General features: G+C 39.9%; 1 protein-coding gene across 2 annotated transcripts in view; it reads left to right on the forward strand.

Moving 5' to 3' along the window:
- urb1 (URB1 ribosome biogenesis homolog) overlaps positions 1-20,863 on the forward strand; it is a 110,074-nt gene that overhangs the window by 78,716 nt on the left and 10,495 nt on the right. For both annotated transcript variants that reach the window (XM_070893739.1, XM_070893738.1), the window contains exons 31-35: positions 13,755-13,915; positions 15,964-16,075; positions 19,596-19,702; positions 20,389-20,532; positions 20,710-20,819. In XM_070893739.1, coding sequence (XP_070749840.1) covers positions 13,755-13,915; positions 15,964-16,075; positions 19,596-19,702; positions 20,389-20,532; positions 20,710-20,819 — 634 coding nt within the window. The remainder of the gene's footprint in view (positions 1-13,754; positions 13,916-15,963; positions 16,076-19,595; positions 19,703-20,388; positions 20,533-20,709; positions 20,820-20,863) is intronic.

The raw sequence follows: 20,863 nt of genomic DNA on the forward strand, positions 1-20,863 counted from the left end.
ATAAATGTGTGGTTATCCACTTTGGGGGCAAAAACCTGAAGGCAGAATATTATCTGAATGGCGACAGATTAGGAAAGGGGGATGTGCAATGAGACCTGGGTGTCATGGTTCATCAGTCATTGAAAGTTGGCATGCAGGTACAGCAGGTGGTGAAGAAGGCAAATGGTATGTTGGCCTTCATTTGAGTATAGGAGCAGGGAGGTCTTACTGCAGTTGTACAGGGCCTTGGTGAGGCCTCACCTGGAATATTGTGTTCAGTTTTGGTCTCCTAATCTGAGGGAGGACGTTCTTGCTATTGAGAGAGTGCAGCGAAGGTTTACCAGACTAATTTCCGAGATGGCTGGACTGACGTATGAGGAGAGACTGGATCAACTGGGCCTTTATACACTGGAGTTTAGAAGGATGAGAGGGGATCTCATAGAAACATATAAGATTCTGATGAGATTGGACAGTTTAGATGCGGGAAGAATGTTCCCGATGTTGGGGAAGTCCAGAACCAGGGGACACAGACTTAGGATAAGGGGTAGGCCATTTAGGACTGAGATGAGGAGAAACTTCTTCACTCAGAGAGTTGTTAACCTGTGGAATTCTCTACCGCAGAGAGTTGTTGATGCCAGTTCATTGGATATATTCAAGAGGGAGTTAGATATGGCCCTTACGGCTAAAGGTATCAAGGGGTATGGAGAGAAAGCAGGAAAGGGGTACTGAGGTGAATGATCAGCCATGATCTTATTGAATGTTGGTGCAGGCTCGAAGGGCCGAATAGTCTACACCTGCACCTATTTTCTATGTTTCTATGATTCTATTAAGGGATAGAACATGTTCAGGGAACTATAGACCAGTTAGCTTAACATCGGTGGTAGGAAAAATAATGGAATCCCCACTAAAGGAGACAATAGAAGAACATCTTGAAACCAAAAATATAATAATGAAGTGTCAGCATGGATTTCAAATGGAAAGTCTTGCTTGATCAACATTGTATTCTTTGAAGAGGTAACAGCGAGAGTAGCCAAGGGTAATATGGTGAATGTAATTTATCTAGATTTTTAAAAGGCCTTCGACAGGGTACTCCATAATAGACTAATGAATAAGGTCAGAGAATGCGGAATCTGGGGACAAGTAGCAGAATGGATTGCTCGCTGGCTTCAAGACAGAAAGCACAGAGTAGGGGTAAAGGGTAGCTATTCGGATTGGCAGAAGGTGGAAAGTGAGATCCCACAGGATCAGTGCTGGGACCAATATTGTTCACAATTTATATTAACGATTTAGACTTTGGAATCAAAAAACACAATTTCTAAATTTGGGATGACACCAATTTAAGGGAGAGGGTTATGGGAGATAGTCAATACTGAGGAGGACTGCAAAAAATTACTAGAAGACATTAATAACCTTGCAGAATGGGCATATAATTGGCAAATGAATTTCAACATACATAAATGTGAGGTATTTCCATTTTGGTAAGAAAAATAAGGAAGTCACATATACTTGGAAAATAAAAATCTAAATGGGGTAGAAGAGCAAAGGGATCTCGAGTACGAATACACAAATCACTAAAAGTAGCGACGCAGGTTAATAAGGCCATAAAAAAGCAAACCAAGCACTTGGGTTTATTTCTAGAAGAATAGAATTGAAAAGTAGAGAAATTATGCTAAACTTGTATCGGACCTTGGTTAGACCACACTTGGAGTACTGTATGCAATTCTGTTTGCCATATTATAAAAAAAGATATAGAGGCACTGGAGAGGGTGCAGAGAATTTTGCAAGGATGATACCAGAAAAGCGAGGTTATACCTATCAAGGAAGGATGAACAGGCTGAGTCTCTGGTCTCTTGAAAAATGAAGGCTGAGGGGTGACCGAATAGAGAGCTTTATAATTATGAAAGGTTTTCATAGAGTACGGCATACAGTTTTGGTCTACTTATTTAAGGAGGGATATACTTAAGGAGGCAGTTTAGAGAAGGTTCATTGGGTTGATTCTTGAGATGAAGGGGTTGACTTATGAAGAAAGACTTATGTAGGTTGGGCTTATACTCATTGGAGTTTAGAAGAATGAGAGGTGATCTTATTGAAATATATAGGATAATGAGGGGGCTCGACAAGGTAGATGCAGAGAGGATGTTTCCACTCATGGGGGAATCTAGAACTAGGGGGGCATAGTTTCAGAATAAGGGGTTGCCCATTTAAAACTGAGATGAGGAGGAATTTCTTCTCTGAGGATTGTAAATCTGTGGAATTCTCTGCCCCAGAGAGCTGTGGAGGCTGGGTCATTGAATATATTTAAAGCAGAGATAGTCAGATTTTTGAGCGATAAGAGAGTAAAGGGTTATGGGGAGAGGTCATGGAAGTGGAGCTGAGTCATGATCAGATCGGCCATGATCTTATTGAATGGTGGAGCAGGCTCGAAGAGCCAAATGGCCTACTGCTCCTATTTCTTATGTTCTTATAAGTCAATGCAGAGGGAGTGCTTCAACTTGTGGCGAAGTGCAAAACTAGAGGCTATCAATATAAGATAGTTACCAAGAAATCAAATAGAGAATTCAGAAGATACTTCTTTACCCAGAGTAGTGAGAATGTGGAACTTGCTACCACAGGGAGTGGTTAAAGTGAATAGTATAGATACATTTAAGGGGAGGCTAGCTAAGTATATAGGGGAGAAGGGAATAGAGGGTTGTGCTGATAGATGAGGAAAGATGGGAGGAGGCTCAAGGGGAGCATAAACACCGGCATGGACTGGTTGGGCCAAATAGCCTACTTGTGCTGTATATCCAATGTAGACATATATTAGCTTTAACCTCAGAGTATGTGAACCTGCCAGTTTTCTTTTGTCCCTGCTAACAACAATGCTGAATTTTGTGCTTTGGATTCAAAAGGCCTTCATTTAACTTAAAACAGGAGCATGGCTGTCACCCTTTGCAAGTCATGATCTGCTTACAATTATGAGAATGTGCAGTATTATAATGAACAATTTTGTTAGTGGGTTGGTAATTATGGAAAAAATCAACCGTTCTCACATTTTTTTTGTTAAAATAATAACTTTTATTTATATAGTGCCTTTAACGTAGTAAAATGTTCCAAGGCGCAACATATTAGATATTGACAAGGGAGGGAAAGAGAGAAAAAGCAGGCGAAGGAAGTGTAAAAGAGGTAAAAGTCTCGGGCCTGAAGAAATGAGAAACATTACCTCCATATTCTCTGACAAGGGAGTTGAGACTACCAAAACTCATTTTACACAGAGCCCTAACACGGTGCAGTCCATTTTACCAAATATATAACTTGTATTTTAAATATGATTTCCCCTTATTAATTTTACTATTTAAAATGTTTTTAAAAAAACAGTAAGCTCTGAACATTTGTGTTTCTATCTGTACCTCGTGTAATTTGAACCTTATTCCTGCAACTGTTTTCTTTTGAATTCTGTCTTACTGTTCACGTGAACTTGTGCCAGTGGAGTTTTAACATCTGTGTTTAGATAAATGTCTTCTGCTATTATCATACAACATTGTGATGCAATTTCTTTAAGTCTAGGACTCCATAATTAATGAGGATATATGCTGCAGGTTATTTGTAGATGTGGTCAGCGATGAGACTGTTGTTTTTTAAAAAAAATTTAACTTGTCATAATTACACTGTCAAAATAGTATGATGAGCTTTCATAAAACAAAGCCACTTTTCTGCCCCCTCTCCCTAAATAGTCCACAATCTGCCCTTCTCACTGTCTGAGCTGGATTTTAAATAAAAAAAATTGTCCTGTCTCTAGCAGCTGATATATAGCTGCTCTGTGAAAAGTAGTCACTTTGAAATATGAAAGAAACTACATAAATCTATCAATGAAAGGTTCTTTATAATTTCAGATGCATTTCACTTTTCAAGGTTATAAAAGTAATGGTGATTTTACGACTGTAGCTCAGAATGAAGTTGTCCAGTTCAAGAGCATAATCTCTCTTTTTGGGAGGCACATGTTGATTTTTTTTAATTTGGAAGATTTTGGTGTCAACGTGAATCTGTCAACGAAAGGTTCTTTATCATTTCAGATACGTTTCACTTTTCAAGGTTATTAAAAGTAACGGTGATTTTACGACTGTAGCTAAGACTGAAGTTGTCCAGTTCAACATAAGAACATAAGAAATAGGAACAGGAGTAAGTCATATGGACCCTCGAGCCTGCTCTGCCATTCAATAAAATCATGGCTAATCTGATCATGGACTCAGCTCCACTTCTCCACCCGCTCCCCATAACCCCTTATCCCCTTATCATTTAAGAAACTGTCTATTTCTGTCTTAAATTTATTCAATGTCCCAGCTTCCACAGCTCTCTAAGGCAGCGAATTCCACAGATTTACAACCCTTAGAGAGAAGAAATTCCTCCTCATCTCAGTTTTAAATGGGCGGCCACTTATTCTAAGATCATGCCCTCTAGTTCTAGTCTCCCCCATCAGTGGAAACATCCTCTCTTCTTCCACCTTGTCAAGCCCTCTCATAATCTTACACATTTTGCTAAGATCACCTCTCATGCTTCTGAATTCTAATGAGTAGAGGCCCGACCTACTCAACTTTTCCTCATAAGTCAACCCCCTCATCCTCGGAATCAACCTAGTGAACCTTCTCTGAACTGCCTCCAAAGCAAGTATATCCTTTCATAAATATGGAAACCAAAACTGCACACAGTATTCCAGGTGTGGCCTCACCAATACCATGTATTGCAAGACTTCCCTGCTTTTATACTCCATCCCCTTTGCAATAAAGGCCAAGATACCATTGGCCTTCCTGATCACTTGCTGTACCTGCATACTATCCTTTTGTGTTTCATGCACAAGTACCCCAGGTCCCGCTGTACTGCGGCACTTTGCAATCTTTCTCCATTTAAATAATATCTTGTTCTTGATTTTTTTCTGCCAAAGTGCATGACCTCACACTTTCCGACATTATACTCCATTTGCCAAATTTTTGGCCACTACTTAGCCTGGCTATATCCTTTGGCAGATTTTTTGTGTCCTCTTCACACATTGCTTTTCCTCCCATCTTTGTATCGATGGGCATAATCTCTCTTTTTGGGAGGCACATGTTGGTTTTCTTTTAATTTAGACGATTTTGGTGTCAACGTGAAGGTTACTTCTCTTCTGTGCAAAGTCTTCCTCCTGTATCTGTGCAATGTTTTTCCACTTTTGGTAACTCGAGAGATGATTTTTAAGAATGCACACTCTCAGCGTAGCTCCTCGCCCACCTGGAGCACAAGCAGGAAATCACGGACACCTGCAGTGCCCCAATGTACAACCTCTCAGGCGAGCCTCCAGCCTGGGAGCAGGATTTAGTAAAATCAGCCTTTCTGTGTCAGCTTGGCCCAGGTTGATTGAACTCTTCGTCTCTTAGTCAGACATTAATCAAAAGATTTTTTGTTCAAGCACTATTCCAGGACTTTAATATACAAGCTAGGCTGATACTTCAGTGCAGTATTAAGTACTACATCGTCGAAGTGCCATTTTCAGAAGAGATGTTAAGCCAAGTCTGTTCCAGTGGTTTTCAGTGGACATTAAAAATTCCATGGCACTACTTGGAAGTTCTCCCAGTGTTCTGTCCCACATGCTTCTCTCCACTAGCCAAGACAAATTAGTTGGTTACTCATCTGTTTGTTGGATCTTGCTTTTTACAAAATGGCTGCTGAATTCAGCTACATAACAAGAATTACTTTTCAGAGTAAAGCACTTAGAGGCATTTCTGAGAGATGCTATAAAATGTACATCATTCATTTTTTTGGTTCACGTGCATTATTGCTTGAAGGTTGAGGTTATACAAAGACGATGTGCACATTGGGCCAGTTACTTCATGCATGTGTTGCGAAGCGTTGTTATCTTCATAAAAATCTGTGCTGGGAATGAAAAATGTTTCCATTTTGGCGCATACACCAAAAGCAGAGTAAATAAGCAAAGCTCCCTTAATATTAGCCTCACTGATGTGCCTGCATGTTAAAAGACTGCCTTCTACTGCATCTGTGTGAATTTTTCAGTCTGGCAACCTACAGGCATCCTAGCAATTTGCCCAATCAATTGGTTATGTGAAAATCACATGCTTCAACAAACCCCTAATTTTTATATAATTACTTCATCAAGCACGTCTCCCATGTGATGGCCTGCTCCTGGGATGGCCTAGGAACAACAAGATAAGTAAGATTTTGTTCTGGAATTTTCAGAAGGCTCTCTAAGCTCCTAATGTTGCTTATAGTTTCTATTATATTCTAGGATTCATAGCTAATAGTTTTGTAGTCTTTTGACGTGCCTTTAAATTAATCTGTTTTATGTGTATTCTTCCAGTTTAAATTTGTGTGTGAGCTTGGTGGAGGCTGACTCCTCTTAAAGCAGTTTTAAATAATCTGATGAAAATTGCTTGTTTTAGAACTGTTAGAGGTAATCTGCCCTTGTGCTTACAGCCAGATCAGTCTATAAAGCAACAAATATCTAATGCACTCGGGCAAATAGTGGAAGTTTTCCTGTTGCGCCAGAGATATCGCCAAAAGTATAATTTGTCTCTTTTTTATAAAGTTACGCAGCCTGGTGAAAGCCCCACCTCCATACAATAGAGCTCAGAACTTTGTATAGCGATTCAGCCTCTTGTACGAGGGTGCAACCTAGGAAAGCCATTGCTGCACCTTTTTGGTCCCTGCTTCTACTGTGCTTAGTATATGTATTTAAAAAGAACGTTTGGAGCATTACTTCTTAGAAGTCTTTGTTTTATTATTTAAATTCAGTCAGTGATATATTCTTTGGCCTGATAAAAGAAGAACTTTCCTTACACTGCCAATCCCAGGTTGCAAAGGAGTGTATACAACCGATTCACACTCTGGTTGCCAGGTGATCAGATGGAAATGAATAGAGAATGCAGAGACTGAGCGAATCAAATGTAAATGATAGACAAGAACTGCAATCAATTTCTACTTTCATCCATTCCAAAGAACGGTTCATTCTTGATCCATGATGTTATGGTACGGAGATAGTGGATGCTCCTGTTGCTCCGAAAGCACATGATTTTCTCCAGAGCCAATCAATATTGCATAAATGCCAATGGGTGCTCTCAATCACAGAATAACAAAAACCCTATTACTACAACAACTTGCATTTATACAGCACCTTTATTGTAGAAAAACATCTCAATGTACTTCACAGAGGCGTAATCAAAAGGATGGACACCGAGCCAAAGGAAGCGATATTAGCTGTGGCTCATTTGTAGGAATCTTCCTTCATTGTCGAACGTGCTGTCTTTCGGATGAGGTGTTAAACCGAAGCCCCATCTGGCCCCTCTGATGGATGTAAAATATCTATTTCAAAGAATAGCCAGGGATTTACCCCCAGTGTCCTGGCCAATATTTATCTCTCAACCAACATCACTGAAGCAGATTATCTGGTCATTATCTCATTTATGTGGGATCTTGTGAGCAAATTGGTTACCACGTTTCCCACATTGCTACCCTTCAAAAGTACTTCATTGCCTGTAAAGCACTTTCGGACATCCTGAGGATGTGAAAGGTGCTATATAAATGCAAGTTCTTTGTTTAAAAACTTGGCCAAAGAAGTGGGTTTTAAGTAGGGCCTTGAAGAAGATGGAGGTGGAGAGGTTTAGAGAGGGAATTCCAGAAAATGGGGCCAAGATGGCGGAAGTCAGAAGGGAGGAGGGAATGTATGAGACTAGAGTTGGAGGATTAGAGAATAGTAGGCTGGAGAAGATTACAGAGATAAGACGAGAAGGCCGTGGAGAGATTTTAAACATGAGAATGAGAATTTCATTATTTGAGGCATAGGGGGACCAGTGTGGAAAGGCGAAATGACCGAGCGGGACTTAATGAGGGTTAGGATATGGCAGCAGAGGTTTGGATGAGCTGAAGTTTACAGAGGGTGGAAGATGGAAGGCTGGCCAGGAGACTATTGGAATTGTCAAGTCTTCAAGAGACAAAGATATGGATGAGGGTTTCAGCAGCAGATGAGCTGAGGTAAGGATGGAAATGATAAATGTTACAGAGGTAGAGGTGGAGAAGAGGATATGGGATCAGAAGAGCAGGATGCTGAGGTGATGACCAAGGCAAATAATTTTACTTTTCTCACACCTTTTGTAGTGCCTTTCTGGATTTTCTATTTTTGCTGAATTATGGGAAAATTTGTGTTTTGGATCTATACCACTGAGAACTGAGTTGAGGCTTAGGAACTCGCTTCACCTACAAAACTTGCACCCAGCAGAGAGGAGACCTTCCTCTCATCAACTGAACTTGAATCCAGTTACTATAGGGCATGTTAACTCACCACACCATCTAGTGTCCCATAGCCAATATGGGGTCTCGAGTCCTTTCAATGCCAAGTATAATCCCTATTTACATGAACACATCAGTTTATCTATTTTATCACACCATGTTGAATCTATCTCAAGTAACATATTATCCTGTTTACGTGTAAAGTATAATTCTGCACGGTGAAGCCCCCAAGAATGGAACCGTGCAAAATTACTCTAATAATTCCACCTTGTCTTCATTTTTTTAAGCGCTTGAAAAATAACATTCCCTACTTTGTAATTTGTTCCAATAATTGCACCCCTGATTACTAGGACATATCTGAAGCAAGCTCATATCCCTGTCTCTTGCATCAAGTAAATGGCAAACCACATTAATTAGTTCAAAATTGAATTACAATGTTAAAACCACAAAATTAGAGAAACCATTGCAGGAAAAATATTCGCGACTTGGATATATGTAAGCTATCGGGATCATGTTAGGAATTGTATACTTCCTATGCTTTGCTGCGTCAAAATTATTTGTACAGTTTCTAAAACAATCCATTGTTTAAATCCATTTTAATGCGATGGGAGGCGTACCTCCAGAGTAGACCTCCGACCCGTGAAACCTTTATGAATCTACTTCAGGCGCCCAGGCTGAGAAGAGTTCTGGTCTCGGGTTTCCAGGCGGATAGCAGCGTAAAGGCCCACAGATTCCAGAGACGCAGGCGGTTCAGAAGCATCTCTGGAATCGCATGGGCCAGTCTTCCAATCACAAAGGAGGGTTCCAGTGCCATCATTTACAAAGGAAATCCCCTAAGCATCTGAACCACATGGAAAATCAGTATTGCTAGTGTAGCAATTGCCCACGAAACTCTTATGCCTGATAAGCATTTCATCAGCATAAGGGTATATATAAGCCTTAAAATAAACATATAAAAATAAAAAATTATGCACATACACTTTAAATTAGTTTATGCGTATATGTATTATGATATGCAATGGAATCCCCAATTAGTTACACAATTTACATAATTCTAATAAATATAAATGTACTGAATTTCAATTTTATTTATAAGTATCTTCATTGAACCAATCTCAATAAAATGTAATTTTTTGATTAAATAATTTTAAATATCTTAATCTGGACAAATATATGCATACCCTTATGCTGATAAAATGCTTAAAAGCCATAAGAGTTTCGTGGGCAACTGCCAGGCAGTTGTTGGGCAAAAAGCCCAATCTGCACCAGCAATACTGATTTTCCATGCGGTTGACTTGACAGATCACAAGTTACGGATGTTTACGCCATCAGGGAGACCGCGATTTCAGGTCCAATGCCTTTTTTATATTCTTGTGTTGCTTGGTTAAGATGGCAAGCAACCAAGCTTTGCCAAAGTTGTTGTACAACCAAACATTTGGAGGTACAGTGAGAATAGCTAGGGTTAACTGGATTCACTTCTAGGCATATGCTTGTGTCCTGCTGCTGCTTAACACAACGTCGCCAATGCACTGCTTCACGAGACTGTGTGAAATTAAGTTCAAAACAAAATGCAGTCACATGCAAGAAAAACTCAACCATCAATTTTCCCTCCTCTAGCTCAGAAACTGTCTTGTCTGTTTTAATGAACGTGTCTGTTTGCAAAATAAGAGCAGTCTGTACCGACTAAGTAATATCCATTATGTATAAAGTCAAATGATTCTGTGATCTATTAGGTCAAAAGGACAACTTTAAATGGAACTAGCGAATAATGGAACTCTTGACTTGAGTGCTGTGCACACAAATAATTTTAATAAAAGAGCTATGACTATTAACTGAATATCAGATTCTGGGGAATGTTTAATAGTCCTTAGTTTTGTACTCATTAACGTAAGGTATGTTAATATTGTAGAATAGAATGTTTCAGCATCGGGTACTTACAGAACAAGTATAGCACAGATTAGATGCTGGATAAACTCGCTCTATTCTGTCCAAAGTCTGCTTCAACCTAACCCTCAGAAGAGCATGCTTCCACCCGCTCACCTTTTACAGGTGTGCGATTTACATTTCTTGCACCACTTTTCTTGTGCCACCCCCCCCACCCAGAGTTAATTTGTCATTAGGGTGGGGGGGGGGGGTTGGATGGTTTTAGTCACTTGGGTATCTGACATACAGAAATCCCATCACCATACTTAATAGTCTCCAGATCAAACTACTGTGAAATCCACACAGATAAGAGTTTCTATTACAAAAGTTTCCATTGCAAGAGTTTCTATTAGCCTGATTGTAGAATGTACACTGACTCTGCATAGGATCACATCTCATTCACTTAAGATCAGAAAACTAAGCACAGGTTGATCAGAGCCAAGGCTTGGGCAACCCCAAATGTATTACTGGATTTTAACTAGCTAAAACGCAACCTTATTAGTACAGAGTACTCATAAAACTTCCTGCTGCTTGTCCAACCAATACCACTCGATCTAATGGGGTATTGGTTGACAAGGTTACCTTGAGCCAAATGAGGAAAATATTAGCTCCAAATGATGGGTCTACTTCTCCATGCTTTTAGTGAGCCAACCCAATAGGTCACTCGGACATACCAGATTCAAGTATCAGATTACCAATTCTGACACACGGTTGACTTGGTTCTGAGCTTCAATTGCCAGAGTTGTCATCGTGGAAACACCAACACCAAAAAGAATCCACTTATCGTTTTCCTTTCCCCTCTAGAGGATAGTCACTTATTGTCACTAGACAACGGACAAGGGTGTGATTGAAACCTTGCTAGATGTGCAAAGGGTACCAAGAGCTCCTCATCATGAGTTAGAGCAAATAAGGCAACTCACCAAACAAATGTGAGTGCCTTGTCACCATGTTCTTATGTTCTTATGAATGTTGGGGAAGTCCAGAACCAGGGGTCACAGTCTAATGATAAGGGGTAAGCCATTTAGGACCGAGATGAGGAGAAACTTCTTCACCCAGAGAGTGGTGAACCTGTGGAATTCTCTACCACAGAAAGTTGTTGAGGCCAATTCACTAAATATATTCAAAAAGGAGTTAGATGTAGTCCTTACTACTCGGGGGGGGGGGGGGGGATCAAGGGGTATGGCGAGAAAGCAGGAATGGGGTACTGAAGTTGCATGTTCAGCCATGAACTCATTGAATGGCGGTGCAGGCTCGAAGGGCCGAATGGCCTACTCCTACACCTATTTTCTATGTTTCTATTTTCTATGTTTCTATGTTCCTGACCACAGAATGGATCTTGTCAAATGTTGGAGGTATGGAGTTTTGATAGAATCTGCTTGCCTCTCGACAACTCCTTCAAAGTAGACAATGAACTCTAGATATACGAGTACTTGTTCTCATATCTGGTCTCCACAACCCTGCAAGATATTGGCGTTCCTCTAACTCTGGCCTCTTGAGCATCCCTGATTTTAATTGCTCCTCCTTTGGCAGCCATGCCTTCAGCTGCCAAGGCTCCAAGGTCTGGAATTCCCTCCCTAAACCTCTCCGCCTCTCTACCTCTTGCTGGAATATTTTTGAGGATGTAACGAACAGGGTGGATAAAGGGGAACCAGTGGATGTGGTGTATTTGGATTTCCAGAAGGCATTTGACATGGTGCCACATAAAAGGTTACTGCACAAGATAAAAGTTCACGGGGTTGGGGATAATATATTAGCATGGATAGAGGATTGGCTAACTAACAGAAAACAGAGGGTCGGGATAAATGGTTCATTATCTGGTTGGCAATCAGTAACTAGTGAGGTGCCGCAGGGATCAGTGCTGAGACCCCCAACTATTTACAATCTATTAATGACTTGGAAGAAAGGACCGAGTGTAATGTAGCCAAGTTTGCTGATGATGCAAAGATGGGAGGAAAAGCAATGTGTGAGGAGGACACAAAAAATCTGCAAAAGGGCATACAGGCTAAGTGAGTGGGCAAAAATTTGACAGATGGAGTATAATGTCGAAAAGTGTGAGGTCATGCACTTTGGCAGAAAAAAAATCAAAGAGCATGTTATTATTTAAATGAAGAAAGATTGCAAAGTGCTGCAGTACAACGGGACCTGGGGGTACTTGAGCATGAAACACAAAAGGTTACAGCAAGTGATCAGGAAGGCCAATGGAATCTTGGCCTTTATTGCAAAGTGGATGGAGTATAAAAGCAGGAAAGTCTTGCTACAGTTATACAGGGTATTGGTGAGGCCACACCTGGAATACTGCGTGCAGTTTTGGTTTCCATATTTACGAAAGGATATACTTGCTTTGGAGGCAGTTCAGAGAAGGTTCACTAGGTTGATTCCGGAGATGAGGGGGTTGACTAATAAGGAAAGGTTGAGTAGGTTGGGCCTCTACTCATTGGAATTCAGAAGAATGAGAGGTGATCTTATCGAAACATATAAGATTATGAGGAGGCTTGACGGGGGATGCAGAGAGGATGTTTCCACTGATAGGGGAGACTAAAACTAGGGGACATAATCTTAGAATAAGGGGCCGCCCATTTAAAAGAGAGATGAGAAATTTCTTCTGAGGGTTTGTAAATCTGTGGAATCCGCTGCCTCTGAGAGCTGAGAAGCTGGGATATTGAATAAATTTAAGACAGAGATAGACAGTTTCTTAACCAATAAGGGAATAAGGAGTTATGGGGAACGGGCAGGGAAGTGCCATGATCAGATCAGCCATGATCATATTAAATGGCGGAGCAGGCTCAAGGAGCCATATGGCCTACTTCTGCTCCTATTTCTTATGCACCTCCTTTATGACGCTCCTTAAAACCTACCTCCTTGACCAAACTTTTGGTCACCTGCCCTAATATCTCCTTATGTGGCTCGTTGTCAGATTTTGTTTGACTACGCTCCAGTGAAGTGCCTTGCAAGTTGTTATTAAGGGAAGAGCAGGGGGATCTTCTATTATGCCACCCAACATTGTTCCCTTGACCAACCCAAGTAGTTAGTCATTTCATCTTACTGCTGTGTGTTCTGCCAACGGAAGAACAGTGATTGCAGTTATAAGTAACTCTTTGTATATGAAGCGCCATGGAACTTTCCGCGATCTGTGATATTCACTGGAGTTCAGAAGAATGAGAGGGGACCTCATAGAAACATTTAAAATTCTGACGGGGTTAGACAGGTTAGATGCAGGAAGAATGTTCCCAATGTTGGGGAAGTCCAGAACCAGAGGTCACAGTCTAAGGATAAGGGGTAAGCCATTTAGGACCGAGATGCGGAGGAACTTCTTCACCCAGAGAGTGGTGAACCTGTGGAATTCTCTACCACAGAAAGTTGTTGAGGCCAATTCACTAAATATATTCAAAAAGGAGTTAGATGAGGTCCTTACTACTAGGGGGATCAAGGGGTATGGCGAGAAAGCAGGAATGGGGTACTGAAGTTGAATGTTCAGCCATGAACTCATTGAATGGCGGTGCAGGCTAGAAGGGCCGAATGGCCTACTCCTGCACCTATTTTCTATGTTTCTATGTTTCTAAAACATCAGAAAAATTAAAATGTGAATATTTTTATCTTTGCAGAGACTGTGGTAGACTGCTACAAGTTTGTGGATGTTAATGCCTTGGGGCTGACTGTGGCGGCTCTGAGCAGTTATGATCCTAAAGTAAGAGCTGCTGCCTATCACGTCCTGGGAAATTACTACATGCACCTAGAGGCTGCTCGTTTTAAGGAGAAGCGGCAAGTAAGTGAAATGTACAGTATGCAATTTGCATCAATCCCAGACTACTGAATTTCCTTTACAGCTTACTTATTTTTAAAGAAAAGGAAAACCTTTTTAAATCCAACATGAGCTAATTTAGACATTTTATTTTCTGCGAGGCAAACACAGCAGACCCATTTAAGTTCTTACCGCGGTGACCTCTAGTAAAATGATAAGAGCTTTACCTGTGAGTGCAAAGTTGATATCAACAAATATTAAATTAGGAAAATCAAATACTAATTGACAAAGTGCCTGCTTCTAAAATGGAGTCAGTGTGGAGTTGCTTATCATTTTACTCTTGAGATGATCACACAATGTTCTCATTAAGCTATGCAGCCACACAGTCATTTGCAAGGTCCCGCGCAGTCTGCTCAATGGTTTGCACATTGTACATACCACACATTCGCAAAAATTTAAATGGGCCGCGCAGTGGGGGCAGGGAGGCTGCGTAGGACACAGCGTGACTTACGGGGATCACGCCCCATTTAAAGTCATTTGAAAAAAATATTTTCTCTTCTGTCTTGTGTGCTTCCCATACCATGTGCTATCTATGATGTCTGGAGATCTTCTCCATAAGGGGAAACATAAAGTTGTAAGTCACCTTGACCTGGCAGTGACTGGTTTAACAATGCCAGTCCAATGCGTGGATCACAACTGTGAACCCTCGCCAGCACTCCAGGACGCAAACTGCACCATCGAGTCCTTTTTGAATCGTCATCTCTGTCAGCTTCCTCTTTCAGTTCTTAACACATCTTGTCAATCTTATTAATGATGCCTTATGATGGTTTGACATCTCATATAATGTAAAGCAGCACTACTTGCATTGGTGCTGATGTGATAGTTTTGTTTCATATTCAAGCACCTTTTGCTGAATTAAACTGAACAAAAGGGCTTGATTGGGGGCCTCAAAATCCATTCTTGCTGTCTTTTAATGCGTTTTAGACCACTAACCCATACAGAGATGATGTGAAAATGCACTCATTGAAAGGGGGAAAGTCTTCATCCAGAACAGAACTTGAAGATGGAAATTCGTTTTTGAAAGATAGGAACATAGGAATTGCTAGACAAATAAAGATCAAGGACCATCTTGATCACCTTCCACCATCCTGGTAGTTGCATGGTACAGCAATAAAGGAGTTGTTGTCTGGATCTGTTAGTCTACAACAGACCCAGACATGACAGAGGAAAGCACCAGTAATGGAGCACCTTGGGAATAGTAGGTCCAAAGTCACCTGATCCTCCCAAGCATGCTGCACTTACTGCATGTCATGTCTCAAATTACTTGTATAGTGTCTCCCAAAATGTTATTTGCTGAAAGGAATCTATCCAATTTGTATTTGAAGTACTCAGTACCAAATGCTTCCACTGTTTCCTTGGCGAGTCTATTCCATAGATTGACCACTCGCTCACTGAAGTAATCTTTCCTCAGCTTAGTTTTGAATTTACCTCCTTCAAGCATGCGCCATGTCCTCTGGTTCTACTGTTCTGGACAAGGTGAAATAGCTTGTCACAGTCTGCATTATCTAGTCCCTTTTAGAATCCTAAAAACAGCAATCATATCACCTCTCAACCTTCTCTTTTCCAGTGAGAACATGCCTAATTTACATAATCACTTCTTATAATCCGATCCCTCCCATCCTTCAGCATTCCGATTTCTCTCTTCTGTACACTTTCAAAAGGTGCAATATCCTTTTTGTACTGTGGTGATCAGAACTGTACACCGTATTCTAAATGTGAATTATAAAGTGATTTACAAAGTGACAGGATTATCTCACTATTTTGGCTCAATGTTGACCTTTCAATACATCCCAACATCTGATTTGCTTCTCCCACCGACACCGAGTCGCTTTGTTGCAATGGCTTCAATTTATTGTCAGTCAGGATCCCCAAATTGCTTTCATTTTCCATGCACATTATTTTCTTTCCATTTACGTGATTGGATTCATGGCTTTGCATTCAGCCATGGGCGAGTGTCCAGCGCTCCAATTTGTGTCATTCAAAATTACTTCACTTTTCTTTCTGTTGTCTAGCTACTGTATCTATTGGATGTGGTGAAGAATGGGATCCGACAACCTAATGTCAGGTTCACCTTTTGCTTGGCACTTTATATTGCTAAAGTTGCACAACAGATGCTTAAACCAGGTTTGTGAAAATAGTGTTTTCAACTTTCTGCTGTCTATTACAGTATGTGATACTGTATCCAGTTAGGCAGACAAAGATAGAATGACTGATGCACGTTGATTCAAAATAAAAGCACTTTTTGATTTCAATTCGAGGAAGAGTTTTGAAATGGTATTTCGCAGAATCAATATTCTATCTAGCTGAGATGATGTTGATCTCCGTTACTTTATGACTTGGAGCACAAGGGTAAGCGAGAAAGAGTAACTTATTACGAAGTTAAGTGAAACTGGCAAGATATTTTTACCGTAGAAATTCAGATAATTTTAGAATAAAATCTATCATCCAGATCCTTTATTAACTATTAGTGCTTTTAGGGAGTCTATGGCCTAGAAATTCGTCTCGGGCGGTAGCGGATCGGGCCTGATATTCAGTTCCATTGCAGTATATGGAACCGAGTATCACCTGCTGCGTATAACAGGCGGCTGATCCGATACCGCCCAAAACGAATTTCTAGCCCCTAGACGTTTATCAGAAACCCTGAGCAGAAGTGCTAATTTATTTACAATTTTAAATACACTATAGCAATTCTCCTGTGAACATGCTAACAACCACAACTTTGCTGATCTGGAACAAGATAGAACATGGAAGTATGCATGAAATGGTACATAACATGACATGTAATGGGAACTATTAAATGGGGACTATTAAAGTGTCAGAAAATATTGTACTAGATTTGATTTAATTAGGATAATTCTTTATGACTTAACATGAGCGATAAAGATCACTGGCGATTTGATTTATGGAAGACTAAATGGTAGTGGCTGAAAGAGCTGTCGCATGATTTGCAAATCGTTGCCATTTTTGCATAAATGAGATAGCCCATCGCCTGAAGGAAAACTATTTGCTTTCCTATACAGTGTAATAACACACTTAATGCAGCATTTATTTTGTTATCTACGGTGGCTAAATTCAGTAAATCATAAGATGGTGTTTGCTCTGATAAGTTAGTCTCTGCTTGGTGAGCTCAACTTGTGCTATGTGGGCATCCATGGCAGATTTTGTTGTTTCATTTCCTCCTGGTGGAAGATTTTAGGGGTTGATAAGAACATAGGAAAATATGGATCCATGCAGCCCTTCAAGTCTGCTCCTTCAACATTTGCACTGTCAGAGGCTCTCTTTTAATCTCCTGCAGGAAGCAAATACCTTCAGGAAAAACTCTGAAACATTTCCCTGGCCCTGAAGATATTGAAACAATAATTTTAGATTAGCAATTTAACATCTGTATTGTTCGAACTTTATCAATTGCATTCTACAGATAACCTTTCCATGGTTTCACTGGAGCTTGGGGAATCATAATGTTCCATAGGGTATTTGTTCATCTATGTCTATACATCCCCGTCAACTCCCATTCTTCCATATTCAAATCACCTTCTTCCATTCACAGCATTTAGTGGGAATCTGTCCCAAATATCTACGACTTTGGAAGGGGCGGGGGGTTCTTCTGATCAGTAGGTTTGGTTGAAACTCTCCATTTCCAGCTTGTCTTATCTAATTTTGTGATGCTAATACAAGTTTAAAGAACCTGCTAGCATAGAATCATACAGCACAGAAGGAGACCATTTGGACCATTGTGCCTGTGCCGGCTCTTGAAAGAGCAATTAGTCCCACTCCCTCGCTCTTTCCCCATAGCCCCGCAATTTTTTTCTTTTCAAATATTTACCCAATTCACTTTTGAAAGTTACGATTGAATCTGCTGCTGCCACTCTTTCAGGCAGTGCATTCGGATCATAACCTGCTGTGTTAAAGAATTCTCCTCCTCTCCACCCTGTTTCTTTTGCCAATTATTTTAAATCTATATCCTCTGGTTACCGACCCTCCTGCCAGTGAAGCAGTTTCTACCACTGTACCCCATCAAAACCCCTCAAAATTTTGAACACCTCAATTAACTCTCCCCTTAACCTTCTCTGCGCCAATGAGAACAATCCCAGCTTCTCTAATCTCTCCACGGGACTGAAGTCCCTCCTCCCTGACACCATTCTGGTAAATGGTATCTGTAAATTATCTGTGTCTTTCTAACCTTTGTGACTTGTTTGTAATTGAATCAGATTAAAGATTTTACCACAATAGTACCCAGGCTGTCATTAATTTCTCAAGATTTAGAGAATTAATTTTCTAATCTTGACAATTGAATATCCATTAAGTTGCAGATTGGGAAATAAGATTCTGTTCATTTACAAAAGTCACGTGTTGAAATGGAGTAGACACTGGCAAATATAATGGGTGGAAACATCAACAATTAAAGAATAAGATGTGTTTATTGAAGCGTGCCCAGATTTATGGCTCTAGGTAGAAGTCCAACAGACCATAGTGAGAACTGGAACTAATACCTCAGTAGCAATGAAGCAATGATAATACTGCATACGCTTGTGATGCTAAATAATGCACAGCAGAAAGAAAACCCATTAAAATCTCCTCTTTCCATTTACAGTAATCTGGAAGAGCTAAATTCCAATTTCAGGTGGTCTTTGAGTCGTTTGTATAGCAGTGGTTTAGTAGCTCCTAAACCAGATAAAAGTATCCATATATGAAACAAAAATTCCTAACGAGGTGGATTTAAAAGTATTCATATAGTGTCATTAATCTTTTATAATATTTTATTTTTATTTTTCTCTCTCTTTGCCATGGCAGCTGGTAATTATTCCACCATTCATACCCCATCTAGACTCATCTTTTTGTTTCCTAACGTGCCATTACCATTTCAATTTGGCCATCATCCCTTTTGTCTCTCGAATCTCTCCTGCCTTCTACCCTATCACAGACCTTCCCTTTTGTTCTTTCCTCCTATCCTCCTTTCAGTGCCCCTACACATCCTTAAGAATCTATTCCATTGCGAACTTTTGCCAGTTCTGATGAGTCACAGACCCGAAATTTAACTTTGTTTCTCTCCACCGATGCTGCTTGACCCGCTGAGATTTCCAGCATTTTCTGTTTTTATTTCAGATTCCAGCATCCGCAGTATTTTGCTTTTAGATAAAATGTTCCTCGTTCTGGGTTTTTTTGTTACCACGTTCGATGCAATTAATCACTTAAATTTCACTGGAAAGTGAAAGTCAGCAATGCGTATTGGGAGCCTAATCAACTTTGCACAAACAGGTGCACAGAATTTCACTAATCACCTACAGTGGCCCTTGGCCCTTCACCTAGGTTTCAACATTTTTTTTTAAATCATAATGCAATGAAGTTCATACATGTTTACAAGGTTTAAAAAAAACAATTTTATTAAGGCAAGTTTAGAGCGTAACTTTTATTTAAATACTAAAAAATAAAACAAGAATGTGTTTGAAACATAGACAAAGCTTAATTTTCCTAAAATGAAAGAGTTGTTATTGACTAAAGGCTGATCAGTTCGTAATTGAAGAGCAAAGATCAAATCTAAATGTAAATTCCCAGTGTTAAGTTTAAAAGTTAACCTTTAATTGTGTAACGTGGCTTTTCTATGTTAAAATAAATTTGTAAAGTTTTTTTTTCCACTTACCTATAGAGGAGCACATGTACATGAAGATTAATAGTTTCCTTCTGGCACATCAGTATTTGGATTTAAAGAAAGTGCCTGGGTTTTTCAAGCTTTTCTACAGCTTTGACATGGAGGTAAAATTGTTTTTTTTTTTAGTTATGTTCTGCTCTTTTCTTGGTGATAAAAGGTCATTGAAGATATATATGACAGACATTCAGGAAAAATAACTGTTTCTTCAGTAACTAAATGCAATAAGCATTATAGTACTAACCTATGCAGATTAAAAAGGTCTCTGATTCAGTTCCTCGTGTGTTGAGTTAGCCAGACATAGCCTTGTGTATATGTGTGTGAGCCCTGGTTTAAGGAAAGGAAAATCTTGGGCACTGTTCACTCCAGGTCACAAACCATCTGGAAGTGCATGTGTAGATATGGACATTGGATGTTAAAAGGGTTGAACTTGGCAGTGATGTTCCCATGGGAACTGCCAATTTATTATCGAGGCTTTCTCATGACGAATAACTTCCAAGGACAATTACCATTGCCCATGGAACCATACAGCAACATAAGCCACTGCCTTAAATAGAGAAGGGATTTGGGGGAGAAAATTAAAGATTTGGAAAAAAAATAAACAATTATCAAATATCAGCCAAATCCCAATGTAAATGGTTCCAATTTCAGTGTAGGTTCCTTCTGTGGGGAGTTAGCACTGGGACAGGCACAATGGGCTGTAGGCCCTCCTTCTGTACCAAAATTCCCATGGTGGAAAAAGCATCTCAATTGTATATTTTTTTCATATTTCATCCTTCATTTTGCTTTTCAGCACAAGACTGAACGTGAATGGATTCTTGAACTTCTTATCAGTAGTTTAAAGGATAAACACTGCTACGATCTTTGTGATCATCAGAAAATCATCCATGTTCTCCTAGCCTTTTTTAACAGCCCATTATGTGATGAGACAGCAGAGGTAGGATACAGTTTCTATTTTGAAGCAGTGCTAAAATGACAGTAAAATCAACCATCTGACTCCAGTAGGAGAAGTGAAACTCTAGCAACAGGGAAAGTCATTGAATATTATAATTCATTTGGGTTTTAAATGTTTATGTTTTCAAATCATTTTAATATTTTTTGATTTAATTTTAAGTATCAGATTATTCAGATTCTATTGCGTGCTGCGCACATCACAAAAGCAGCATATCAGCTGATCAGAGACCACAACCTACTGACCTGGATATTGCATATCTTACAAAGAAGGTATGTTCTTAACTGTATGGTATCAGCATTCGTTCGAATTAATT

The sequence above is a fragment of the Pristiophorus japonicus genome, chromosome 11 (genome assembly GCF_044704955.1).
Source record: "Pristiophorus japonicus isolate sPriJap1 chromosome 11, sPriJap1.hap1, whole genome shotgun sequence".
NCBI lineage: Eukaryota > Metazoa > Chordata > Chondrichthyes > Pristiophoridae > Pristiophorus > Pristiophorus japonicus.